Consider the following 22,253-nt stretch of genomic DNA (forward strand, 5'->3'; position numbering starts at 1 on the left):
ATTAAGGCAAAAAAAAAAAATTGTGTATGATCATATGGAGGCGTCAGCGTGTAGTCAACTCAAGGGTAAAATGTAGACATTGATGGTTTGGGGTGTTTTTTTTCTCATTTTTCCCATGAGAAAATTAGGGTAGGGGCTGTCAGAATAGGGTACCGGGTAGGTAGGGAAACCGGAAGCAGAAGTAATTTTTTGGGGCCTAACCTATAAATAAGATGAAATAGTATCACAAATTCAAAACAAGCTTTGTGTTTTAAATTCTCCCCTTCTCCAAAATGCCCACAAAGTCAGGTTTGGAAAGTTTTTGAATATTGTAAGTTTTGGAACTGGAAGTACTAAAAATACTAACTCGAGCCGGAAAAGAAACACATTTATTTCCATTTAAACTACTGTACATGTACAATACATGTACGGTTGTTGGAGGCCCCGTTGTTAATTTGGAAAGAATGTGATATCCAGACGCCACTTTGACAGCGGTTGTGTACAAAGTCTATGGTGAGTCGAGAACATTTTTAAAGTATTTCCTAACAAAATTGGCAATGTTTCTCAGTCCCAGATGCACGTCTGTTCAACATTGTTGCAATGAATGACCTTTATTGAGATGATACATGTCATGAAGAAAAAATGGCATCAGGTTGCAATATTCTTTCTGTTAATTTCTACGATCACATTTTAGATTTACAACAATAAAAAGCTCCTTTCATGATTTGAAAAAACTGGAATATCAGGTTTTACCACATGGAATTTAAATACTGCCCCACGTGTAATAAATCGGTCACTGTTAATTTTCATCGCAGAAAAAAACGTTCTGAAATTCCTGTTTGTTTTTCTTTCTTAAATGAGAAAGAAGGTAAATTATTTCCCAGCTTCAGTCTTTTCTTCCAAATTCTTCCAACATCACAGTATTGATGCCTCAAATATTTTGGCAAATGTTCGGATTAGAAAATATTTCCTTTTTTTTTTGCTTTAATTTTTTTCCACTTTCTGTCTCTCCTGGGGAGTTTCCTGGGATAAACAAACCACAGATTTCCTGAATTGCCCAACGACTTCCTGCCAAGTGTCAGATACAATTTATCACAACTGTAGAGTGAAACCAGGACGGGAAACTGACTGACACAAAACTACAAATAGAGAAATTTGCATATTATAGACAAACACATTATTTTTAAACGCCTAAAAATAATTTATGAAACATCTCTGGGTACATGATGTATGTACAGTTTGTATACATGTATCATCTGATAATTGACATTGAAAAAAATATGAAATTGAAATAAATGCCACATGTGAAACTGATATAAATATCTTGACAAACATGTATTGATACATATTTAAAGAATAAAAAAAACTAGCGTTTACCTACATGACCTACTAACCACAGCATTCCACCACAGGCCACAGTAAATTTGAAAGGCTGTTTGAAAGGCAGTGGCTTGTAATTTCATTTACTTCAAAAGAAAATCTTGTGGTAAATTGTAAAGTAAAAAAAATTTTAATTTTGTATTTATTCCTGGAAATATTCCCGGGAACAACTTTCAACAAACACAATTTTGAAAGAAGGATAAAGAATTATACACTTTTTCATATTGAATATTTCCACAGAACAAAAATAACATTGGAAAAAAAGTTGCACTGTCTGACTGTGAAAACTGTCACAATTGTAGTCTAAAGAATTTATCCAAATTAGGAAAGATTTTATTTTCATCAGTCTTTACAAATCATGTAGGCAATGATTAACCTTGCCCGCAGTAAAAAAAAATCAAAAAAAATCAACACTCCCCTGGCACTGCTGTGACATCACGCATTGAAAGAGTTTGACTCATTACACAACAATGCAATGAATGAGTACAACCCCCAACCATTCGAAAACCACCTGATGTCAAAATCCATTTAAATCAGTTTAAAATCAACTGAACTGTGTGGAGTCAAAACAACATAAAACATAGTAAAGGACTTTCTTGTTTAGTGTAACAATTGTATAAAATAACACCCTTGTTTTAAGTAACATCCATCTTGACATTAAGAAAAATCAAATGATTTCGTTAAATTGCAGTACCAAGTCAGTGCATGAAGTTAACTTGTGTGTTGTGTGGATTTACATGAAATATCCAAATAAAAATAACAATTTTACACAACTTTGTTGCCTTCAATTTAATCTAACAGAAACTGAAATGGACAGATTCTGGAAGGATATTCCGTTGACGAATCCCCCTCAAGGCAGAATATTCAAATATCTGGGGTTAACCGAGCAAAAATCGTGGGAAATTAATGGGGCGCAAAAACTGTTTCCACGGCGGAAAATGGCCGTTAGCTTTGCTGTAGAACTATACGATTGTCGACACACGACACAAAATCGTACCACTGCAACCTTTACAAATGTTACGTTTTCGACACTTAAAAAAACAACTAAGACATCGCTACTTAAGGAGATATCAGGATATGCCCTTCCTCATCTGCTACTGAATAAATTTTGAAAAGACACTCACCAAAATGATGGAAAATCCTGGGTAAAGTTGGGCAGTTGGCGTTCCGATTTAAATCCAACTGATGTGTGTACGTGTGTTGAATTGAACGAAAAAATTAACGAACGCGATTGTACTGTGTCAATCAATCGACCCCGCCTGGCTCTTCCATGCTTGCAACGATCCCCCTCTGGACCTGTTGATGAACAATAGAGGGCGCGCTGTCAAAGGAATGGTCTTTTTCATTTTAATGGAGATCATTGGCTATTTTTTGCAACATTTTATAGACAAAATTAGTGGAGTCTCCTAATGTGGCGCACTTTGACGTTTCCCCCGACTTTCCTCATGCAATGTTGCCGAACCTCTTTGTTGACAAACTTTAAATTCATTCAGTCAAAAACTGGTACTTTTACCTTAATAATGCTTGATATTGAACCTTTGTGAACAACTTCAGTGTCATGAAATAGTCCGAAATTCAAAAACGGTGGCGTACGTCCCCCGGAAATTGGGCACAGGCAAATCGGCTGAGTGTTCCGTGGTGCACATGAACAAATCTCGGAAAATCCCAGGTTAACATTTAAGAAGTTCTTTCAAGTTGACAAATTCTGATAAACCATTATTACCGCCACTCACATACCGAACTACGAGTTTGTCAGAAAATTAGTTTCTTAGTTTTGGGCGCGTAATATTTACCGGGTTCATTGTGCACTACTTCAAAATAATATCGGAAAATCACGCAAAAATTAATTAACTTTGAGATTTGTGGACGGGAATATTTAAAGCTTGGTGAAATTTCACTCACTGTGAAATTTGAGGTAAAACTTTTGCTCTATGCTGAAGGCACTAGAGGCGAAACATCAAAGTGCGCCATGATAGCCAACCGCGCCGACCGCGCTTAGGTATGTAGGGGACATCAACGGCACCGTCTTGTAAAAAAAAAAGCGCCTTAAAGACTGGCCATTATTGTTCAGATGTGATGTTCAAAACTGTTATCGACTATTATACAACACCTGAATAAATCCGTCATCTGATTGGTGGATCGTTGATCACATGTCATTGAATTATTCGTACCAACGCACTGTGAATAGAACTTCCATTGCACTGTGTCACTGCTGCTGGTGGTGGCGCTGTTTAAACGGAGATAAATTGAATATGATTGTTCTCAACCTGTTGAACAGTTTGCATTAATATAAATATGATGAGCTTGTCAAACTTTTAAACAGTTTTTAATTGGCTAATAAAAGTCAACCAATCAGATGACAAGGATTTATTCAGGTGTTATATAAAACAAATAATGAATGTTTCACGTTCGTGCAATGGAAAGAATAATTTCATTCGGTGACAGATGAAATGTTCCATTCCACTCGGCTTCGCCTCGTGGAATGGAACATTTCATCTGTCACCTCATGAAATTATTCTTACTATTGCACTCAAAAACATTCATTATTTGTATATTGTTTTCTATATTGCATGCCGTGGCCGAGGTCCGGGCGCGAACTGGTGATGGGCGGCGGACGTGCTATTTAAACTGGGGGACCGGGAACACTAAAAAGGGGCACTTGCTCAGAAAAAGGGGAGACCTTCGCGGTGTGAAAGTGGAGGCCGTTCATTTAGCTTATAAACTATACAGTATGACGAGGATCAGGAACAAATACGTTGCCCATCTTGCTCTTTGTGTTGCTTCCACCTTGTTATCATGTAGAGAGATCTTTCTATCGCGAGAGGGGCACTGTATTGCTTTGTTGGCCAGTTCAGTGACCATTTTATTTGCGTTAAAAGGGAACTATTATTTTTAGGGCCCAGTTTTCCATCTTGAGAGGACGCACAATTTTAATGTTGCAAGCGGGACATTTCGAGGGGCATTTTTCCATCTCGAGAAGTTATCGCGAGAGGAGCACTAGTTTCCATCTCGAGAGGGGCACAATTATTGTATTATTGCAAGAGGGGTATTTGTACAGTAGACGGATAGTGCCACTCAATAAGCCTGAATATATTTTTTTGTACGTGTGAACATATTTTTGTTGTACAGCAGCAGCCGCCACTTCTTATGTGGCGGCCGCATAATAAGTGGCGGCCGCTGTACAAAAAACAAAATATTTTCACACGTACAAAAAAATATATTCAGACTTATTGAGTGGCACTATCCGTCTTTCGTATATTTGTGCTTTTGAGGGGTAGTTTTATATCTCGAGAAGGTGTACAATCTTGTATGCGAAAGGGATATACTTGTGTTTTTGAAGGGCAGTTTTGCATTACAAGATAGGAGGAGACAATTTTATTTGTAGCGCGATCATATGCTTTCATATGTGTGCGCTTGAGGGGCAGTTTTGTTTTCAATTTCATCTCGAGGGGCACATCTATAACCGTGAAAGGGGCACTTTTGTTGCCCCCCCCCCCCCCCCTGGTTCCGCCGCCCCTGGTAGGGTGGGATGCCCGTAGGGTACGGATGGGGCTAATATTGTGTAGATTCGTAACACAAAAGAAACTGAACCAAAGAAAGACCAATAGTTTCAATTGGAGTTAAGTAATGTGCAATGTAATTTCTATTCAAATGTGCCGGGTAAGTTTGCCAAACTTAGTGCGCGCGCGCGTTGACCGTTAAATTTATATAGCGCCCTCTGTTGTTTGACAAGTCATATTAGCAACAAGATGGCGCCTGGTAAACAACTTGATGAAAAAGGTAGGAGGAGAACCTAGAAAAAGCAAAATATCTTCAACCCTGAAATTAAAAAAATGCCCGATTTCCCACTATATGAATCATATAACTATCGTAGCTCTTAAGTCATGCCCAAAATGAATCAATCACTCTTCGGAAGTCAATTTTAAATGGTTTGTTTCTGGTAGGCTACTTCAACAGCATTCATCACGATCAGTGATCTTCGATCATTCAGTATTGAACGTTAATCAGACTCAGACTCTGCATGATTCAGTTAATTAAATATTAAGTATCATGATCAATACATTCATCAATCATCCTGTTCATCAACATTATGGGAGAACAATTTCATAATGACAAAAATCAAGAATGCAGTTGCAGGCACCACCCCTCCCCCCCCCCCCCAGGCCCCACCTCACTTGGTCAAGTTGGTGTCTCACTGTGTCAATCGTGAATTTGAATGTCATTACATTTGTTGCATTGGCGATTGGTCGCCGCATTGCTTGTAGTAAACCTTTTGACATTCATGACATTGGCACTGCATCATGGGATGAAAAAAAAAATGTAAGAAATATAATTAAATTGTAAATAAAATTCACTTTGTAAACTTTCTTTAGAAATAAAAATGAGAAATAAACTTTAAATTTACACAGTCTCAGGCCCAGTAGAACTGTCGAGCGCAATTTTGAGTCCCCCGCGCAAGTTTAAACTGCGCGGGGGACTCATATTGCGCTCAACATATTAACTCAATTCTTGATATTATATCCTCCTTATATGAGGAGGAATCAAGTGAAAGTTGTAACTGGTACTCGGCCCCATAGGTTTGTGCACAAATTGCCTGGTTTGTTTGTTTGTTATCCAATCCCAGGATGCATTGTGAATATTAAAAAGGTTTATGCAAATGAAACTTATAAATGTTTATCATTTCACACAAAACTGACCAGTTGTTTTTGTTTTTTAAGAAAACATAATGATAAGGATTAAATGCAAATCCTAGACTTTCATAACTTGATTTGTCCCTGTAAATATAAACAAGTATTTAATCTGGTCCTGTTTGATTTCTTTGTGTAGGCCTACTTTTGGTTGGTTTTGCAACTGTGTCTACCTTAGCTATTACTAGGCTGGTATTTTCAAAAAACTTTATTCAAATATTGAAACTTTGGTCATTGTATTTTGATTATAAATTTGTTGACAAACAAACCTAAAATGTGTTGCTCAACAGAAAATAAATATGTAGATTTATTTTTAATGGAAATCTTTACTTCAAATATTTTTCTTTAGCATGACAATTAACAGCTGTTTCCCTCATGGCTGCACCCATGAATATTGAAACTCAAGCATCAAAGGAATGTAACGTTTATGACTGTACATGTATTGGCCGTGGCTTAACCTGCATGCTAACTATGTAGAATTTTTCAGACTTCAGTGCAATGGGGGTCTCAACCAATTGTCAACATCCAACCCCACCCCACCCTACCCTGTACCCCATCCCACCCCACCCCACCCCACCCCACCCTCATCCCAACCCTGAACCTCGACCCACCCCACCCCATACCACCTCCATACCGCCACCCCATCCCCACCTCCGACCCCACCCTCATTCCCCCGTCCTCATCACCACCCCACCCCACCCCCCCACCCACACCCCACCCCCACCCATACCTCCACCTACACCCACACCCCCACCCCTAGCCCTATTCCTACCCCCACCCCTACCCCCACCCCTACTCCTACCCACACCCCCACCTCCACCCAATAGCCAAAACGGCAGCATGGAGCTGTATACTCCCAGGGATCTGAGATTGTCTTTGGAATGTTTCATTGGCCCAATGAGCAGGGTAATAATGATGAAGTGCCTTGAGCACAAATACTGGTGGATACGTGCCCTTTACAAATACACACATTATTATTACGCAAAGAAATAAAAAGACATAGACAAATTGAAGACCTTTAGAAATAGTTTCTGAAAACTTTCAAAAACAAGTTACCAAAATATTATGGTCAATAAAAATTGAGTGGAAATGAAAGTGAAAAACAGTAATTTGGCAGCAGATTTATATTTGGGCAATTCTCCATGGGAGAGCAAAAAATGTCAAAAATAAATATTTACATATTAAACCTTTTTTGTACTTTTTCGAGACCTCAATTAAATGGGGAATTCAGTTCAAAAAACGAAATTGAAAAAAATTACATATTTCTGGTAGAAACGGTGATTTTTGCAATTTATGATTAAAAACGTTCAGATTTGGTAAAAAAATAAAATTTAGTGTATGTATTACTTTCTGAATTATAGGGAAAAGATTTGATTTATTTTATGATGTTACAAGTTACTAACATTACTCGGGGTGATTAAAAAAAATTCTAAAAATATAAATAAATATATATATATAGTGTAGGCCTTCATTTAAAAATGTCAAAATTAGCACGTAATTCCGTTACCGAAAAAATGGCAAAAGTTACTCATTTCACAAATTTTATTGTTTTTTTTCTTCAAATCATGTATGTTGAGAAAAGACCCTACTATAAACATAAATGAAAAATAAAAACTTCAAAATAGTAATTTCTTGGCATTTTTCCAAGTGGTAACGGAATTACGAAACGGTAACGGAATTACGGTAACGGAATTACGCATGCACAAAGTATGCACATTTCCTCCAGATTATGTACATGACATATTATTAAATAGGAGATTTGCTTGTAACCTTTGACAATAACTTTAAATAATAAATTACTTGTTAAATCATTTCCCTCTTTAATTTGCTATTATATAATTAAAAACAATCAGGTGTTCCATTGATATTTTTTACTTTTACGTTTTCTTTTTACTATTTAAAAAATGCTAATAGTTGTTTGGATGCTTAAAGGGAATATACAACATTTTCAAACATCAGAAAATAAAACTACCAAGTTTTTACAAAATACCTTACTAAGATGTTGGTAAATGACAGTCTAAAGCATCCTGTAAAATTATGGCACCTGGTGTGAAGTAATTTTCAAGAAAATGATATTTTTGTATACATTTCCAACGGTGGTCGGCCGACCACCGTTGGAAAAACCTAACTATTTTTCAACTACTGCTCCAACTTTACATTCTTTCCAGTCCAAATTTTGTTTGCTATTTGTTACATGTTCACGAACGGGTGCAGGCCAGCTAGTCTGGTTCCCTTATCCTCCAATTTTCCGGCATCTATAAATTGATCCATTTTACCTTTAGTGGAGTCAGGGAACCAGACTACTTGAACAGTTTTGTTTTTCTTGGTTTTTCCAGCATTTTTGAACGCAAAACTTCAAACATGTCAGTGTAACAATATTTAATCTATTATACTAACCCCTCAAATAGTTCATTTCTTAAAATTACAGCAAAAGCCAATGATGTACATTCCCTTTAAATATGTGTTGCCAAAGCCGTTGTCTGGTACCCACAGAAAATATATTTCACAACAAGTATATTGAGTACCAGACTGTACTTGTACTTCTACTTGGCATAACTTAACATCTTCCCTTGCTCAGAGATGCCAACCAGTGAAGTTTATTGTATTTTTCACGATAAACTAGTGAAATACGATAATACAATTATTCATAGTAAACTTAGATTTTCGGTAAAAAAATATATACATATACATATTGCTTTCATTTGACCTTGACCTTTGACCTAAAAAATGAAGCCCAGACATGTTTAGGCCTACATTTACATTTTGATCTGCTAATTTTCACTTAGCTTTCCCCTTGTGGCATTTTATAAACTTCTAAAATTTGTATTGTGATGAGTTTATGTTGAATTCAATGTAAAAGTATTGCATTTACCTATTACATGTAAACCTATGGCGTAATTCCGTTACCGCCCAGGCGTAATTCCGTTACCGTGATTAAAATGCAAATTATGAAAAGAGTGATTATTTTTTCAACTTTGTTCTGCATTGTAGTTAACAACACCCCTGAACTCTATAAATAACAGGTAGTGTCCAATTTTAAAATTTCAAAACTTCAGAGAGTTTTATTAATTTATGCAAGAACTCAAATATGCTTGTCCTCCGTCCGTAATTCCGTTACCGATATTAAGCTCCGCCCCTTAAAGGGTAATCTTGTGGGATTTTTTTTTTTTTAGCGGTCAATCAATTCTATTGGGACTTGGCTCCCTTTCCATGTTTAGATTAGTTGCCTAGCATAGAACGTATTTTCTTGGGAAAGAATAATCCTTGACAAAGTGACAAAATTCCGTAATTCCGTTACCAAAGAATTGCCCATTTGTATAATTTTTTTCATTTGTGCAGTTTTTTAATTTTAAAATTTTGTTGAACTTTTATTTTCATGGTTAAGTGTTTCTAAGTACTTTGAACCATTTCCCAACAGTATGCATACTTGTCTGCATGAACAAATTATTCAGTAACTGACTGACACAAGTCTATGGAGTGATCAAGGATCTCTTGTTGCTAGGCAACCTGCCTCAAAAGCCCATTCCATGTGACCCATACCCTGAACACCCCTCATTTTATTGTAGCTATTGACACTTTTAACAATAGTGTTTTATGGTAGGGTAGATTAAACTTGCGCAGGTCAACCCAGCGATTGTCCTCGTGCCCCCAAACAAATTCCTAAATTCCTTCAATTTCGTTTATCAGTTAGTGTGCCAACCACCCCTCAAAAAGTGATAAAAAATTTTGACAGCCACTTATGATGTGGGTTAATTGCGGTTTGATGGCAGGCATTTATCAAGATAGCATTGTTTCACGTATCTGCTTGCACAAGAGGTGTGAAGGCACTTGGACAAGTCTAAGTTTGCGAAGTGGTATTTCTTTTGGCGAGTTCTCGCTTGGTTTGGTTAGCCACAGGCATTGTGCACGGTTCTATACCACTGAGTAGAGCCACTGACAAAAGCCGCACTGTGTGATTCCAAACGTTTGGGAAATTTTCTCATGGTTTTTGCTGAGAAATATCAGTGATACTTCCGAGCTCTACAAATGGGATGGCTTGGAATCCCTGTTGCTATGGTAACACTGAAAGTTCCCAAGTGGAGTTTTACTTTGAAGAAGTTGGTCAAATATGTGTAAAACTTGTTGAGGAGTTCAGCAGGGAAACCTTACATGCACGTGCAACGACCAGCGATGGATGTATTGTGAAGTTATTTTCGAGTTTTAGTGCAAAGTCACATGTTGGTGTATTGCTCTCCTATGGCAACAAGGGATGTTTCCGCGAATCCCGTTCCGAGGAATTATCGCCGACTTGCCAAGATTGCCTCGGGCCGAGATTAGAGAGAAGTTTTTCTGATATACAAGTACACCTGACATTAAAGCCCATGGTCCCAGTTGTGCTGAAAGCATGCTGCATTAGTAACAAGACAAACAGTTGGATGGACACGTGTGTTTAGAGGATACTTCAGCAGGTCCTAAACCCTTACCGTGGTACTTAACAAGGCTTGCTGCGTAAACTTCCGTTGTCGTCATAAAGAGAAGAAATCCCTCTTGAGGCTTCAAGCATTTCTTGAAGTGTGTGTTTGAACAAAGAAGGAACAATGTTGAAATGAGCTGGCATTTATATTTGCCAAAAGTACAGGTGTGGTTTGAGTCCTGCTTGATAAGTACATGTACAAAATGGCGTCTTCAGATTGCAAGAGTTGTATCAGCTCAACTTGAAACAAAAAATGGTTTTAAGAACCATCAGAATTTAATATGCAAACAAATAATCCATGTATTGTATGTACACAGAGGCACCGGTGCATCTGAGATTGTGAGAAAAACATTGGGGAACGAGTGCAGCTGATTTAAATTTGCCCAAAATCTGAGGATTACGGTTCCAGCACCCTGCGGAGAATGGGATTAAAAAGTCCTGTCCTTGGAAACTACAAGCTGATGCTAATGACGGTCACGGAGGTGGCTGTTGTAGTTACGCAAATCACCTGAGACTGGAGATGTTCTTTTGAGAGACGCAGCTGAGGAGTCTCTTCCCGTTTTTTCAGTAAAGGAGCTTTCTTTCTCGGCGAGTGGGGATCAGAGATTTGTTGGACATGTTTAAATCACTGAAGGAGATCACCACTGCTGTCTTTAAGAAAGTCGTGTGGAGTTGAAGAAATTGAGCTAGGACTCTGGGAAACATCAGTTGTCTAAGTGAATTGTTTGGACACATACACTGGAACTTTTGATGCAGAGAAGTTGGCAAAAAGCAGAGTGCTGAAGGTAGCTTTTTTCGCAGGATTCATTTGGCGATGTTTTTGTACAGCTCTGAAATATCCATTCATCTCAGAATCTGGCAGTGGTTTTGAAGTGTGTTTTGGAGACTTTCTGAGGTTTCTTCAGCAAGTTCGGAACAAATTTTTGGACTGCTGATTTTGTTGACAAATCCTGCTTATTGGAGTACGAGTTTGTTCTAAGCAAACAGTGCTGAGATTGGCTTACCAGATTATCACCATGGTATGAATATAAACGGATTAATCAAAAATGGTTTAAGAATAATCTCAAAGCAAACAGAGCATGGCATGGATTTCATCATTGATGCTGATCACTAACGCTTGGGAAAAATTCGCAGGGCTGTTTCAAAAAGGAGTGTTTTTGGCAATGAACGCTAGCTCAATCAGTGCATTTGTAAGGGAACAGTTGTGGCATAGAAGGCAGAAAGGCAGCTGAAAAGCCAGGTGGTATTGTCACTGAAAAGAAAGGGATGTTTGAAGAGCCGTTTATGCATGAATCGACAGTTGTCAAGTCATGAAAGCTTCGCACGTCGCCATGGCACAGTGTTTCCGCCTCGATTGAGAAGCTTTGTGAATTCAGGAATGCATGAATTTGGAGTTGAGAGCAGTGATAAAGGCTTTCACTAAAAGGGAAGCGTTGTTTGAAAAGGCAGGTTTTTTTTGCGTTAAATTGATTGCCGTCATTAAATTGTGAGGACTCCGGGCCTGGATGTGAAGCTGTGAACGTGGGAATTGGAGTTGATAGCAGTGAGCTGGCTGTACTTTGAAGCGTCATCGTCGTTGCCATCATTATAACCAAACTGCTTGGTTTCAAGCCTGTCTTACTGGCTGTTATTAATTTGTAACGTCTCTGTGGGCCCGGATATGAAGCCGTGAACGTGGGAATTGGAGTCGATAGCAATGAGCTGGCTGTACTCTTAAGCGTCATCGTCATTGCCATCATTATAACCAAACTGCTTGGATTCTAGCCTGTGTTACTCAGTGAAGAAAAGTCTGCATCTTCTTTGGCCCACCACCAGTTGTCCTCATGTACTGCATCTTTCTTTCAAGAATTTTCTTGTGAGATCAACAGCTTTTGTGAAATTCCTCATCCCTTTTCTGCAAACTTTGAAAAAGTGAAATTGTAATCTGTCATCAGATGGATTTTCCAGACTTTGGATTGAATCATGGTCGGACTTTGGTTATTTTCTTAATGTTGACCATATTGTTTGAAATGTGCACTTGAAGTTTGCTCTGCAAATGTTCTATGAAAGCTGAAAATCGACTGTGCTTGGCCGAGATATTGTAAGATTTCTGCGTTAGAAAAACAAAAACTGATAAAACTACTTGGCTGCCACAAGGTACCATGGCAACAAGGGAACCGGCCAAAAGTGCCGGTCCCCGTCAGAACGCGCCACGTTCGAAAATCTTTCTGCGGGAGAACACGATGACGCTCAGTGAGAAGATCGCCCTCTATCATCACCGGGCAGACGATTCGGAGGACTTCCGCGTGGCGGCGTTACGGAATCGGACTTGCGTCGCCAACGGCGGACGCACTTTCGTAACCGAGGAGGCTCAGGAGGAGGCTCAAGCCGCAAATACAAAACCAGAGGGAGGAAATGGGAGAAGGAATGCAAAGGGAGGGTATATCCCCACTGGAAGGAGATCGGCCAGCGATATGAGTTTGGCTGTTTGTGTGTCTGTTACAGGTACTGCATACCTGTTAGTTTTAAGTTGTGATTTTTTTTCAAGAGTTTACCCCTTTACAGCCTGTCTAAAAAAAAATGGTATAATCAAAAACAATTTTTCAATATTAAATCTCAACATAAGTAAGTCGTTTTGAGCATCACATTAAAGAAAAAAGACCAGGCTTTCCAATACTTTTTGTTTCATCTCATTTGCTTTTGTCAATCCAGAGATAACTCCAGTTTACTGCGGAACACAAAAATCGAGTTTGTTTCTTTTGCCAAGTTGCAATCTTTTGTGAGCTACAAGACAGCATGGCACAGTACTCGAAACAACTCTGCCCATGCATAAAAGTGGCACAAAATCGATTTTGGTGTATCGCACTAAATTGATTATATCTCTGAATTGACAAAAGCAAATAAGATCAAACAAACACTATTGGAAAGCCCAGTCTTTGTTCTTTAATATTATGCCAAGTAAGAATGACTTATTTTGAAATTTCATATTTAACCAATTTTTTTTCTGATTGTACCATTTTTTTTGAGACAGGCTGTACATTAATGTTCTGACCAAGCACACAAATGTGTTAAACACTGTTCCACTGTAGTTGGGAAACTTTCAAGTTTTCAACGACCAAAATAACAAAAAGAAGCCACAAAACAGCCAGGGTTGTTTTGAGCAACCCAGACAACGCTGATTGACAATTCATTCAGCAGTTAACAGTTGACTTGATCACAAAAGAATGTTTTCCACAGCTTACCCATGTTTACTTTCCATGTTAGCAACACCTATAGTTCTTTATCGTCCAACACAATGAACATCACCAGGGTTTTGAAGGAGTTTGTTGGCTGGGCTGGGCTGGGCTGGGCTGGCCACCGCGGCTGGGAAAGACTTTGTATCTGCTGGAAAATTCCGATAGTAGATTATTTTTGGTTAATAAAGTAATATTTAACTTTTTCCTGTGTCTGTACAGTATCCGATGGTTGCAGTCTATGCATAATGAATGGACATAGACACCAAAGATAAAATATGCTCACTTCAAATTTTAAAAATCTCCAAGGCGTTCAATATCTGCTGGAAATTCCGATAGTGGATTATTTTTGGTTAATAAAGTAATATTTAACTTTTTCCTGTGTCTGTTCATCCGATGGTTGCAGTCTATGCATAATGAATTGACATAGACACCAAAGATAAAATATGCTCACTTCAAATTTTAAAAATCTCCAAGGCGTTCAATATCTGCTGGAAATTCCGATAGTGGATTATTTTTGGTTAATAAAGTAATATTTAACTTTTTCCTGTGTCTGTTCATCCGATGGTTGCAGTCTATGCATAATGAATTGACATAGACACCAAAGATAAAATATGCTCACTTCAAATAAAAAAAATCTCCAAGGCGTTCATAGACACACTTCAAATTAAAGCTTGATTTCATACCAGTATCTTTCAATTTGATGTTTTTTTTGTGTGTGTTAAACTTTTGGCTGATAAGCTGTTTCAAAGTTGATTACCCCTGAACTTGCATGTACTTGTAGTCCTGAACCAAAAGCTTTGATGTGGAGAATTGTGTTGAAATTCAGAAATGTCAGGGGGAAAATGGCAAAAACAACGAATATTTATGATATGTCCTGGGGGATTTTTGTTCTTGAGATAAAAAAAAACACCAGTAACCAGCACAACTGAGCAGTCAAAGAGAAGTTTTTGTGTCTGTGAAATTTGACAATTTAACCAAGAAGTACATGTAATAAGATAACCCCTGATGTTGTGGTAAACATTGCCAGAAAAAAAATGTGGGGAACGTTAAATTTATTTGGACAAATTTGAATGAAACATCATTGGCAACAAATTGTGAGCACTTTTATGAGCACCGTAGGATGTGTTTTGGAGCCTGCTGTATTCAATTTCATAGTTGAACCATTAAATAATCCCCTTAAATTTGCGTTATTTTAGAAAAGTAGTTTGTAAGATTTAGCTTCGTGGCAAAAAATAGTCATAAGGGAAACATTATTTAGAAAAACAAAAAAAGTTAGTGAGCATGTTCAGATCTGCAGGGTGGCAGGTTTTGAGACCTGTGACATTTGACAATTTAAGTGTCAAATACTTTTTTTTTCCTTCCCAAGATTCTACCCATGAGCTGATGGAGGCAGCTGAAAAGGGTGACACGACCGCCGTTCGCCGTGTCCTGAAAGAGAGCTCGGCGGACATGAACTTCGGCCATGGCGGTGACTATAGGACGGCGCTACTGCGGGCCTGTCAGTACGGGCAGGTGGACGTCGTCAAAGAGTTATTAGAGGTAAGTATTTTTTTTCAAGAGTGTACAAGTATTAAAAGAAGAGTCTGTCATGAGCCAATGTGGCTCATCAGGTCGGTGGTTTTCTCCGGTGTCAGTGGCATGAAACAACTAAGAATATTTATATCCACCCTGGATGGGATGCCTGTCCATTGCAGGTTACTCCCCAGCTAATGCCGGTACCCATTTTTACTCCTGGGTAGAGAGAGGCAAAGTGGGGTAAAGTGGCTTGCCCAAGGACACAACATGTGACCAGCAGCTGGATTCGTTTACCTCCGGTTTCTTTGGCATGAAACGACTGAGAATATTTCTATTCCCCCTGGATGGGATGCCGGTCCATCGCAGGTTACTCGCCAGCTAATTCCAGTACCCATTTTATACTCCTGGCTTGAGAGAGGCAAGTGGGGGTGAAGTGGCTTGCCCAAGGACACAACATACGGCCAGCAGCTGGATTTGAACCCCTGACCCTCTGATTATGAGTCACATACCCTAACCACTAGGCCACACTTCCACAAATTGACTAATGTACTAATCCAACAAGAGCCGTTTTAGTTTGTACCTTTTCTTCAGAGTGGGGAATCACACCCACCCCTTCCCCCGCCAGAATTCCACGGTTCGGAGAGAGCTATGAAATTTGGACCCAGAGTCTGTCGTTAAAACTGCTCAGTTTGTACTATTCTCCAATTCATGATAGGCCGGTGCCGACGCTGGCATCAGAACCGTCAAGAACCGGACTCTCCTGCACGAGGCCTGCATCGGCGGCCACCCGAAGGTCTTACAGCTACTCCTAGATCGAGTCGAGGACATCGACGCGGTGGACTCGGAAGGTCAGAGCGCGTGTCACGCAGCGGGCTTCCAGGGAGAATTGGATTGCTTACAAGTCCTGTCAGAGAAAGGTATCATTTTTGGTTAATAAATCTCAGTTATTTCATGGTAGAACATGTCATTTGCAGCTATCCAAAAAGTGAAAAAACATAATTATTGTTCAAAAGCATACTTGGCTTAAAGATAGTAATGGCACTAAACTCCCTGTGAAATTATTCTTTCTGGCATGCTGTCATTTTGAAGAAAACAATAAAAGAGGGTCATTTCCAAAGATTCTTCTAAAAGACGCATTTTTGGAGATTTCCGTTAGTAGTTTTTTTTTTAATTCGGCGAAGCCATGAATGGGTGTGCACAAAGCATTGACAAGATGCATGCACACGCGCAGTTGCTATATTTTGTCCGTTCAGAGTGCGATATCACATAGCTGCAATTGGCTGAATGAGAAAGTGTCCCGGATGCTGATTTCGGGCGCAATTCAAAACATGACTCGGCGACTTTTGATTTGAAACAGCAATCCTAAAATGTTGTTTTTCTCGGAATACACAGCATTCACAGAGCTGAAACTTCATCACGTTTAGTTGTGAACCACCCTTCTTTAGATTTGGGTCACTTTTGTTGCTTCAAACGAAAAAAAATGCACAAATGACAAAAGATATAGTCGACCTTTAAAGAAGTTGTACTGTGGTCAGGACAGAACAAAATATTTGCACGAACAGTAGATGTGTATTCTGACCATTTTCGAGATCCCCAGTGGGAGGGGCAACCGCATACTTAAGTAGGATATGAGGTGGTTAGAATAAGATATATTCATTTATTCAAATGTATTCAAATAGGTGCTGATATGTGCATTGTGACCATTTTCGAGAGCCCCAGTGCTTTTAGTAGGATATGAGGTGGTTAGAATAAGAAGTATTCATTTATTCAAATGTATTCAAATAGGTGCTGATATGTGCAGTGTGACCATTTTCGAGAGCCCCAGTGCTTTTAGTAGGATATAAGGTGGTTAGAATAGGATATATTCATTTATTCAAATGTATTAAAATAGGTGCTGATATGTGCATTGTGACCATTTTTGAGAGCCCCAGTGCTTTTAGTAGGATATGAGGTGGTTAAAATAAGATCTATTCATTTATTCAAATGTATTCAAATAGGCGCCGATACGTCATTGGAGGACAAGAATCTGAAGAGCCCCGCCCACCTGGCCGCTGAGAGGAACCACCCACGGATCCTGAGCTACCTACTCAGTCGGGGCGTGGACATTGAGACATCGGACCGGCTAGGGCGGAGACCGGCTCACTATGCAGCTATCCATGGGGGTGAGGCTCTGTCTGTCTGTCTATGTTTTTGTCTGTCTGTCCAGTGGACATTCCTCTGTTTTGAAGGGAACTTTTAGACCTTTAGTTGTAATTGAGTCAATCACAAATCAATCACAAGTCAGTCACAGGTCAATCACAAGTCAATCTCAGATCAATCACAGGTCAATCATAAGCCAATCACAAGTCAATCACAAGGCAATCACAAGTTAATCCCAAGCCAATCACAAGTCACTCACAAATCAATCACAAGGCAGTCACAAGTCATTCACAAGTCAATCTCAGATCAATCACAAGTCAATCATAAGCCAATCACAAGTCAATCATAAGCCAATCACAAGTTAATCACAAGTCAATCACAATTTAATCCCAAGTCAATCACAAGTCACTCACAGATCAATCATAAGTCAATCACAAATCGATCACAAGTCAGCCACAAATCAATCATAAGTCAATCACTAGTCAATCCCAATTCAATCACGAGTCAATCCCAATTCAATCATGAGTCAATGACAAACTGCTCTCTATTTCCCCCGTCAGGTCTAGAAAGCCTAATCCTCTTCGTCCAGGGCAACTGCGACACGCTAGCCACGGACAACGCCGGCTGCATCCCGGCCCACTTTGCGGCCAAGAAGGATCACCTAGACTGCGTGAGGTTCCTGGTCAAGCACGGCACGGACCTAGGAGCCAAGGACGGATCGGGAAGAACGCTCGCTCACATGGTATTCATTTGTTTATTTTGTTTTTTATTTGTAGAGTGCCTTGGCCTCTTGGTCGGAAGCATTGAACTCAAGATCTGTGGGTAGTTCTGCAGGTTGTGGGTTCGAGTCCAGCCTGGGGTTGTGTTTGTGCCCTTTGGCAAGACACTTTACATTATTTATGTATTCATTTGTGGAGTGCCGTGCCTCATGGTCTGTAGTATCAAACTGGAGATCTGTGGGCAATTCTGCAGGCTGTGAATTTGGTTCCAGCGTTGGGGTTATGGTGCTTGTGCCCTTGGGCAAGACACTTTACACTAATTGACTCCCTCCACCTGAGAGTAAATGGGTACCTGTGAGGGCAGAGTTGGTTACTGCGATTGATTCAAGCTGCTTTGCCTATTCGAATCGTCGTATGTTTTTTTTAAATGTATGCTTTGGCTTTTAGTTTTGCAATTTTAGTATCACAAATTTTGGAAGTTCTAAAAAGTAAAGATTTCTGGGGTTTTTGTGTGTGTAGGCTGCTCTGTATGGCGCGATGACATGTCTGCACTGGCTGTTCGAGAAAGGAGCTGATGCTTCGGCCAAAGACAGTAAGCATCTTTCACGATTTAAGAAAACTTGCTTATTCAAACTTAGTGTTTATTAGACAAGGTTCCAAATTGAGTGAGTTGGAGGGTACAAGGGCTAAAGACAGTAAGCATCTTTCATGAGTTTACAGAACTTGTTTAGGCAAACTTAGTGTTAGACAAGGTTCCAAATTGACTGAGATGGAGGATACAAGGGATACAGATAGTAAGCATATTTCATGAGTTTGATCTTGCTTAGGCAAACTTAGTGTTAGACAAGGTTCCGAATTAAGTGAGTTGGAGGGTATAAGGGCTAAAGACAGTAAGCATCTTTCATGAGTTTGACAAACTTGCTTAGGCAAACTTAGTTTCAAAACAAGGTTCTGAATGAAGTGAGTTGGAGGATACAAGAGCTCAAGTCAGTAAGCATCTTTCATGAGTTTGAGAAACTTGCTTAGGCAAACTTAGTGTTAGACAAGGTTCCGAATTGAGTGAGTTGGAGGATACAAGAGCTAAAGTCAGTAAGCACTTTTCTTGCATTTAGAAACATGCTTTTCAAGCTTAGTATCCGCGCTAAGCCATCATTCATTTGCAAGTCAAGTCACAAGCTATTCAAACTATTCCTTCAGAATTGTTTTTCCACTGTTACCACGGTTACTAGGAACTTTTTTGTGATGATTTCTGATTTGACTTGAGATGAACTCAACTTTTTCTCTGACAGATATTGAAGTGACTAGAAGTCGGATGGACTACGGTTAAAAAATGAATATTTAAATATGTAAATTAATACGCCTTTTTTGGCAATGATTTCGTTTTCGCAGACCAAGGCAACACGCCGGCCCATCTCGCCGCGACAGGCGGCCACGCCAAGTGCTTCAACTGCTGCCTGCAGCACAACGGACCGCTGGACGCCCTCAACGACAGGCAGGACACGCCCATGGATTGCGCGAGACGATCAGGGCACCCCCAGCTCATGAGCAGAGCAGGTCTGTTCAAATGTGTATATAGAGACAATCCAGCAGGCAATTACGGTATTTTTCCCTCTATCGACGGAACCATGACTTCGATATGGCAGGGATAACTACCACTGTGCCTGTCAGCCTACCCTCTATGTGCTCTGTCGGGAGCAGACAGACAGACAAAAGGGAGAACAACAGATTCTGAGTTGTCCTCGAGATTCATTTTTTGTTAAAACGGTCCTCGAACATGAGTTTGTGTGCTTAGCCTATGGGAGAGTGTTATATTACAGGGACAACGGGAAAGACAATGCCTTGTCCTCGAGAGTTATGTAAAGTGCGACTGTGTGTCAATTCACACGTGTATAGCACAAAGTGCGTACGTCTTAGTTTATTTTGATTGTGCACTATACACTCTTCGCATGAGCATCACGCATCTTCAAAAATGCATTCGAATGTCTGTCCCAGTGGTCGCCCCCAAATCTCCCTTTCTTACCGTTGAGGGGGTACTTGTTTACGGAGCCTGGAAGGGCCAACTGAATCAAGTTTCCAAATTTTATTTTTGGGTTATTTTTATTTCACATTTGAACGTGACATTTTTAACGGTGGAAAAAAGCTCAAGAAATCATCATGTCTTTCCATTGATTGGTCGGTTGGTTAGTAACACATGTCAGCACATGCCTCTTTTGGCCATCAATCATCTTGTCCCTTGGGCCCTTGCAACAAAACGTGCTTCAGGTCTCCACTGACTAGCTACCAATTTATTGCAGTCGTGGAAAATTGGGTCACGAGGTCACTCATTTCGCATTGGGGCTAGCACTGTACTGCACACAAAGTGGGTGTTCCACATGCTATAAAACGCTCCATGCACCAACTGACGAGCTTGTTTTGTCTGGATACTACAGGTAACAACGAGGTCAGGTGCGTCCACTGCGCCGATAATTACGAGCTTGTGGAATGGGAACGGAGCCACCAACCCTCAAAAGTACAGAAAGCCATCAAGGAGAAGAAAGGAGGCATGTTCAGCTCACCACTGCCCAGAAAACCGTAAGTTGCGGAAAATTTTATAATTTGCGTGAAAATTCCAGTAGAGTCTTTTAAAAAAGTGTTCATGTATTATAAGAGTAAATGAATGTTGCTTACCTTATTTTCAGGCCGATTATCTCTTTGCATTTTTCTCTTTTCGTTTTAGGAAAGCTCAAGAAGTACAAAAACCAAAGGTCGTCAGGTCAAAGTTCACGGGTTCACAGGGGTCGTCATCATCTACGGAGGTCCTTCCAAAGAGGGATCTGGCTGCCAAATACTTTGGACGGGGAGAACATGAATAGTAGAGGTTCAATTTCACGGAGCCGCTTAGCTAAAAGATATTGGTGGGTGTGTTCTTGGGCAAGGCACTTTACCGTGATGTGTCGCTCCAGCTCAAGATCAAAGTTGGCATGTTTGAAATTGGCTCGTGGTGCGTTGTGTCAAACTCAAAGTTGTGCAAGTGGTTCTTTTCATTGTGGGTTGGAGTCCAACATGCAGGGTTTGTGGTGCGTTGGTCCTTGGGCAAGGCACTTTACCGTGATGTTTCTCTCCACCTCAAGAGCAGAGTTGATTGGTGTGTTTGAAATTGGCCCCTGGTTTGTTGTGTCAAACTTGATATTTTGTTGGTGATGCTTTTCATTGTGGGTTGGAGTCCAACATGCAGGGTTTGTGGTGCGTGTGTCCTGGGGCAAGACACTTTACCATGATGTTTCTCTCCACTTCAAGAGCAAAGTTGATTGGTGTGTTAGAGTCAAACGTGCAGGGTTTGTGGCATGGTGCGTGTGTCCTAGCTTGGGCAAGACGTTTTAAAAGTAACCATTTTGGGCCAAAGATGGTCTTAGTTATGATTTATTGTCCCAGAGATCAGGGGTAACAACCGTGGAGTATCTCCAGCACAATTGTGGCAGGCTTTTAAAACACAAATCATGAATATTACTTCATTTGATCTATAAACATCTACACATGCACATGGACCTATCATTAAATGTAAATATTTCTTGATGTAAATTTTGTACATAATTGGAAATTCTAAATAATGTTTATGAAATAAAACGTCATTCCACAAAGTGGAACACTTCACGAGAGGGTACAGTTTCATTTCAATTATTGTTTTAATTCAACACGTGGTGTCTCCATATAGAGTGTAACTTTAAAATGCACATTTTGACAAACAACCCTGGAAAAACTTGAAGAAAAAACAAGGTCTTGTAAACCTGATCCCGGAGTTCACAAAATTCTATTCAATTGATTCCGAATGCATGGCTTTATTCACTGGACGTCTTTTCATGCATTATGGCCTAAGCTCACTCATTGGCCTTACAGGGGAAGCCTCTGTGGTTGCAGACCAGTAAATCGATCCGAAATTACCTACGCCGGCCAAATCACGATTTGCATGCCCTCAAAATCTTCAGTATTTGAGCATGCTGTGGGCCATGAACTGGAGGGTTTGTAAAAAAAATATGGGTGGAAGCTGTGCACAGGACTGTGAGCTTGTAGTTCCGTTCAATTTGGGTGAAATTGGGGCCCTTAAAGCGCTCTATTTTTCAATGGAGTGTAGGCATCGTTTTTCAAAATGGCGATGGGCTTCAGGACTATTTTCAGGGGTGATCATCTT

General features: G+C 39.8%; 2 protein-coding genes across 11 annotated transcripts in view; one reads left to right on the forward strand and one right to left on the reverse strand.

Moving 5' to 3' along the window:
• The window catches only part of LOC119725555 (catenin delta-2-like), a 75,447-nt gene extending 72,813 nt beyond the window's left edge, over positions 1 to 2,634 (reverse strand). For all 9 annotated transcript variants that reach the window (XM_038196995.1, XM_038196996.1, XM_038197002.1 and 6 more), the window contains exon 1: positions 2,484 to 2,634. The gene's annotated coding sequence lies outside the window, so the exon portion shown is untranslated. The remainder of the gene's footprint in view (positions 1 to 2,483) is intronic.
• A 2,469-nt stretch (positions 2,635 to 5,103) lies between these two features.
• Positions 5,104 to 21,929, forward strand: LOC119725558 (serine/threonine-protein phosphatase 6 regulatory ankyrin repeat subunit B-like). Of its 2 annotated transcripts, none has more exons than XM_038197007.1 (9): positions 5,104 to 5,139; positions 15,082 to 15,254; positions 15,946 to 16,147; positions 17,228 to 17,392; positions 17,930 to 18,111; positions 18,608 to 18,680; positions 19,478 to 19,642; positions 20,518 to 20,659; positions 20,805 to 21,929. In XM_038197007.1, exons 1-9 carry the CDS (start codon positions 5,109 to 5,111, stop codon positions 20,938 to 20,940), a joined length of 1,269 nt encoding a protein of 422 aa, XP_038052935.1. In that variant the 5' UTR covers positions 5,104 to 5,108; the 3' UTR covers positions 20,941 to 21,929. The 2 variants fall into 2 exon arrangements, with proteins under 2 accessions (XP_038052935.1, XP_038052934.1); XM_038197006.1 differs by lacking the exon at positions 5,104 to 5,139 and adding an exon at positions 9,934 to 12,984.
• The last annotated feature ends 324 nt before the right edge of the window (positions 21,930 to 22,253 follow it).

The sequence above is a fragment of the Patiria miniata genome, unplaced genomic scaffold (assembly GCF_015706575.1).
Source record: "Patiria miniata isolate m_02_andy unplaced genomic scaffold, ASM1570657v1 HiC_scaffold_19, whole genome shotgun sequence".
Classification (NCBI taxonomy): domain Eukaryota; kingdom Metazoa; phylum Echinodermata; class Asteroidea; order Valvatida; family Asterinidae; genus Patiria; species Patiria miniata.

Bases quoted from the DNA above. Each gene is read 5' to 3' on its own strand.
- LOC119725558 (XM_038197006.1), top strand. From the start codon at position 12,642: ATGGCAACAAGGGAACCGGCCAAAAGTGCCGGTCCCCGTCAGAACGCG. The intron at 12,985-15,081 runs GTACTGCATACC...TTCCTTCCCAAG, and splicing joins TGTTTGTGTGTCTGTTACAG to ATTCTACCCATGAGCTGATG. The intron at 18,112-18,607 runs GTATTCATTTGT...TTGTGTGTGTAG, and splicing joins GAAGAACGCTCGCTCACATG to GCTGCTCTGTATGGCGCGAT.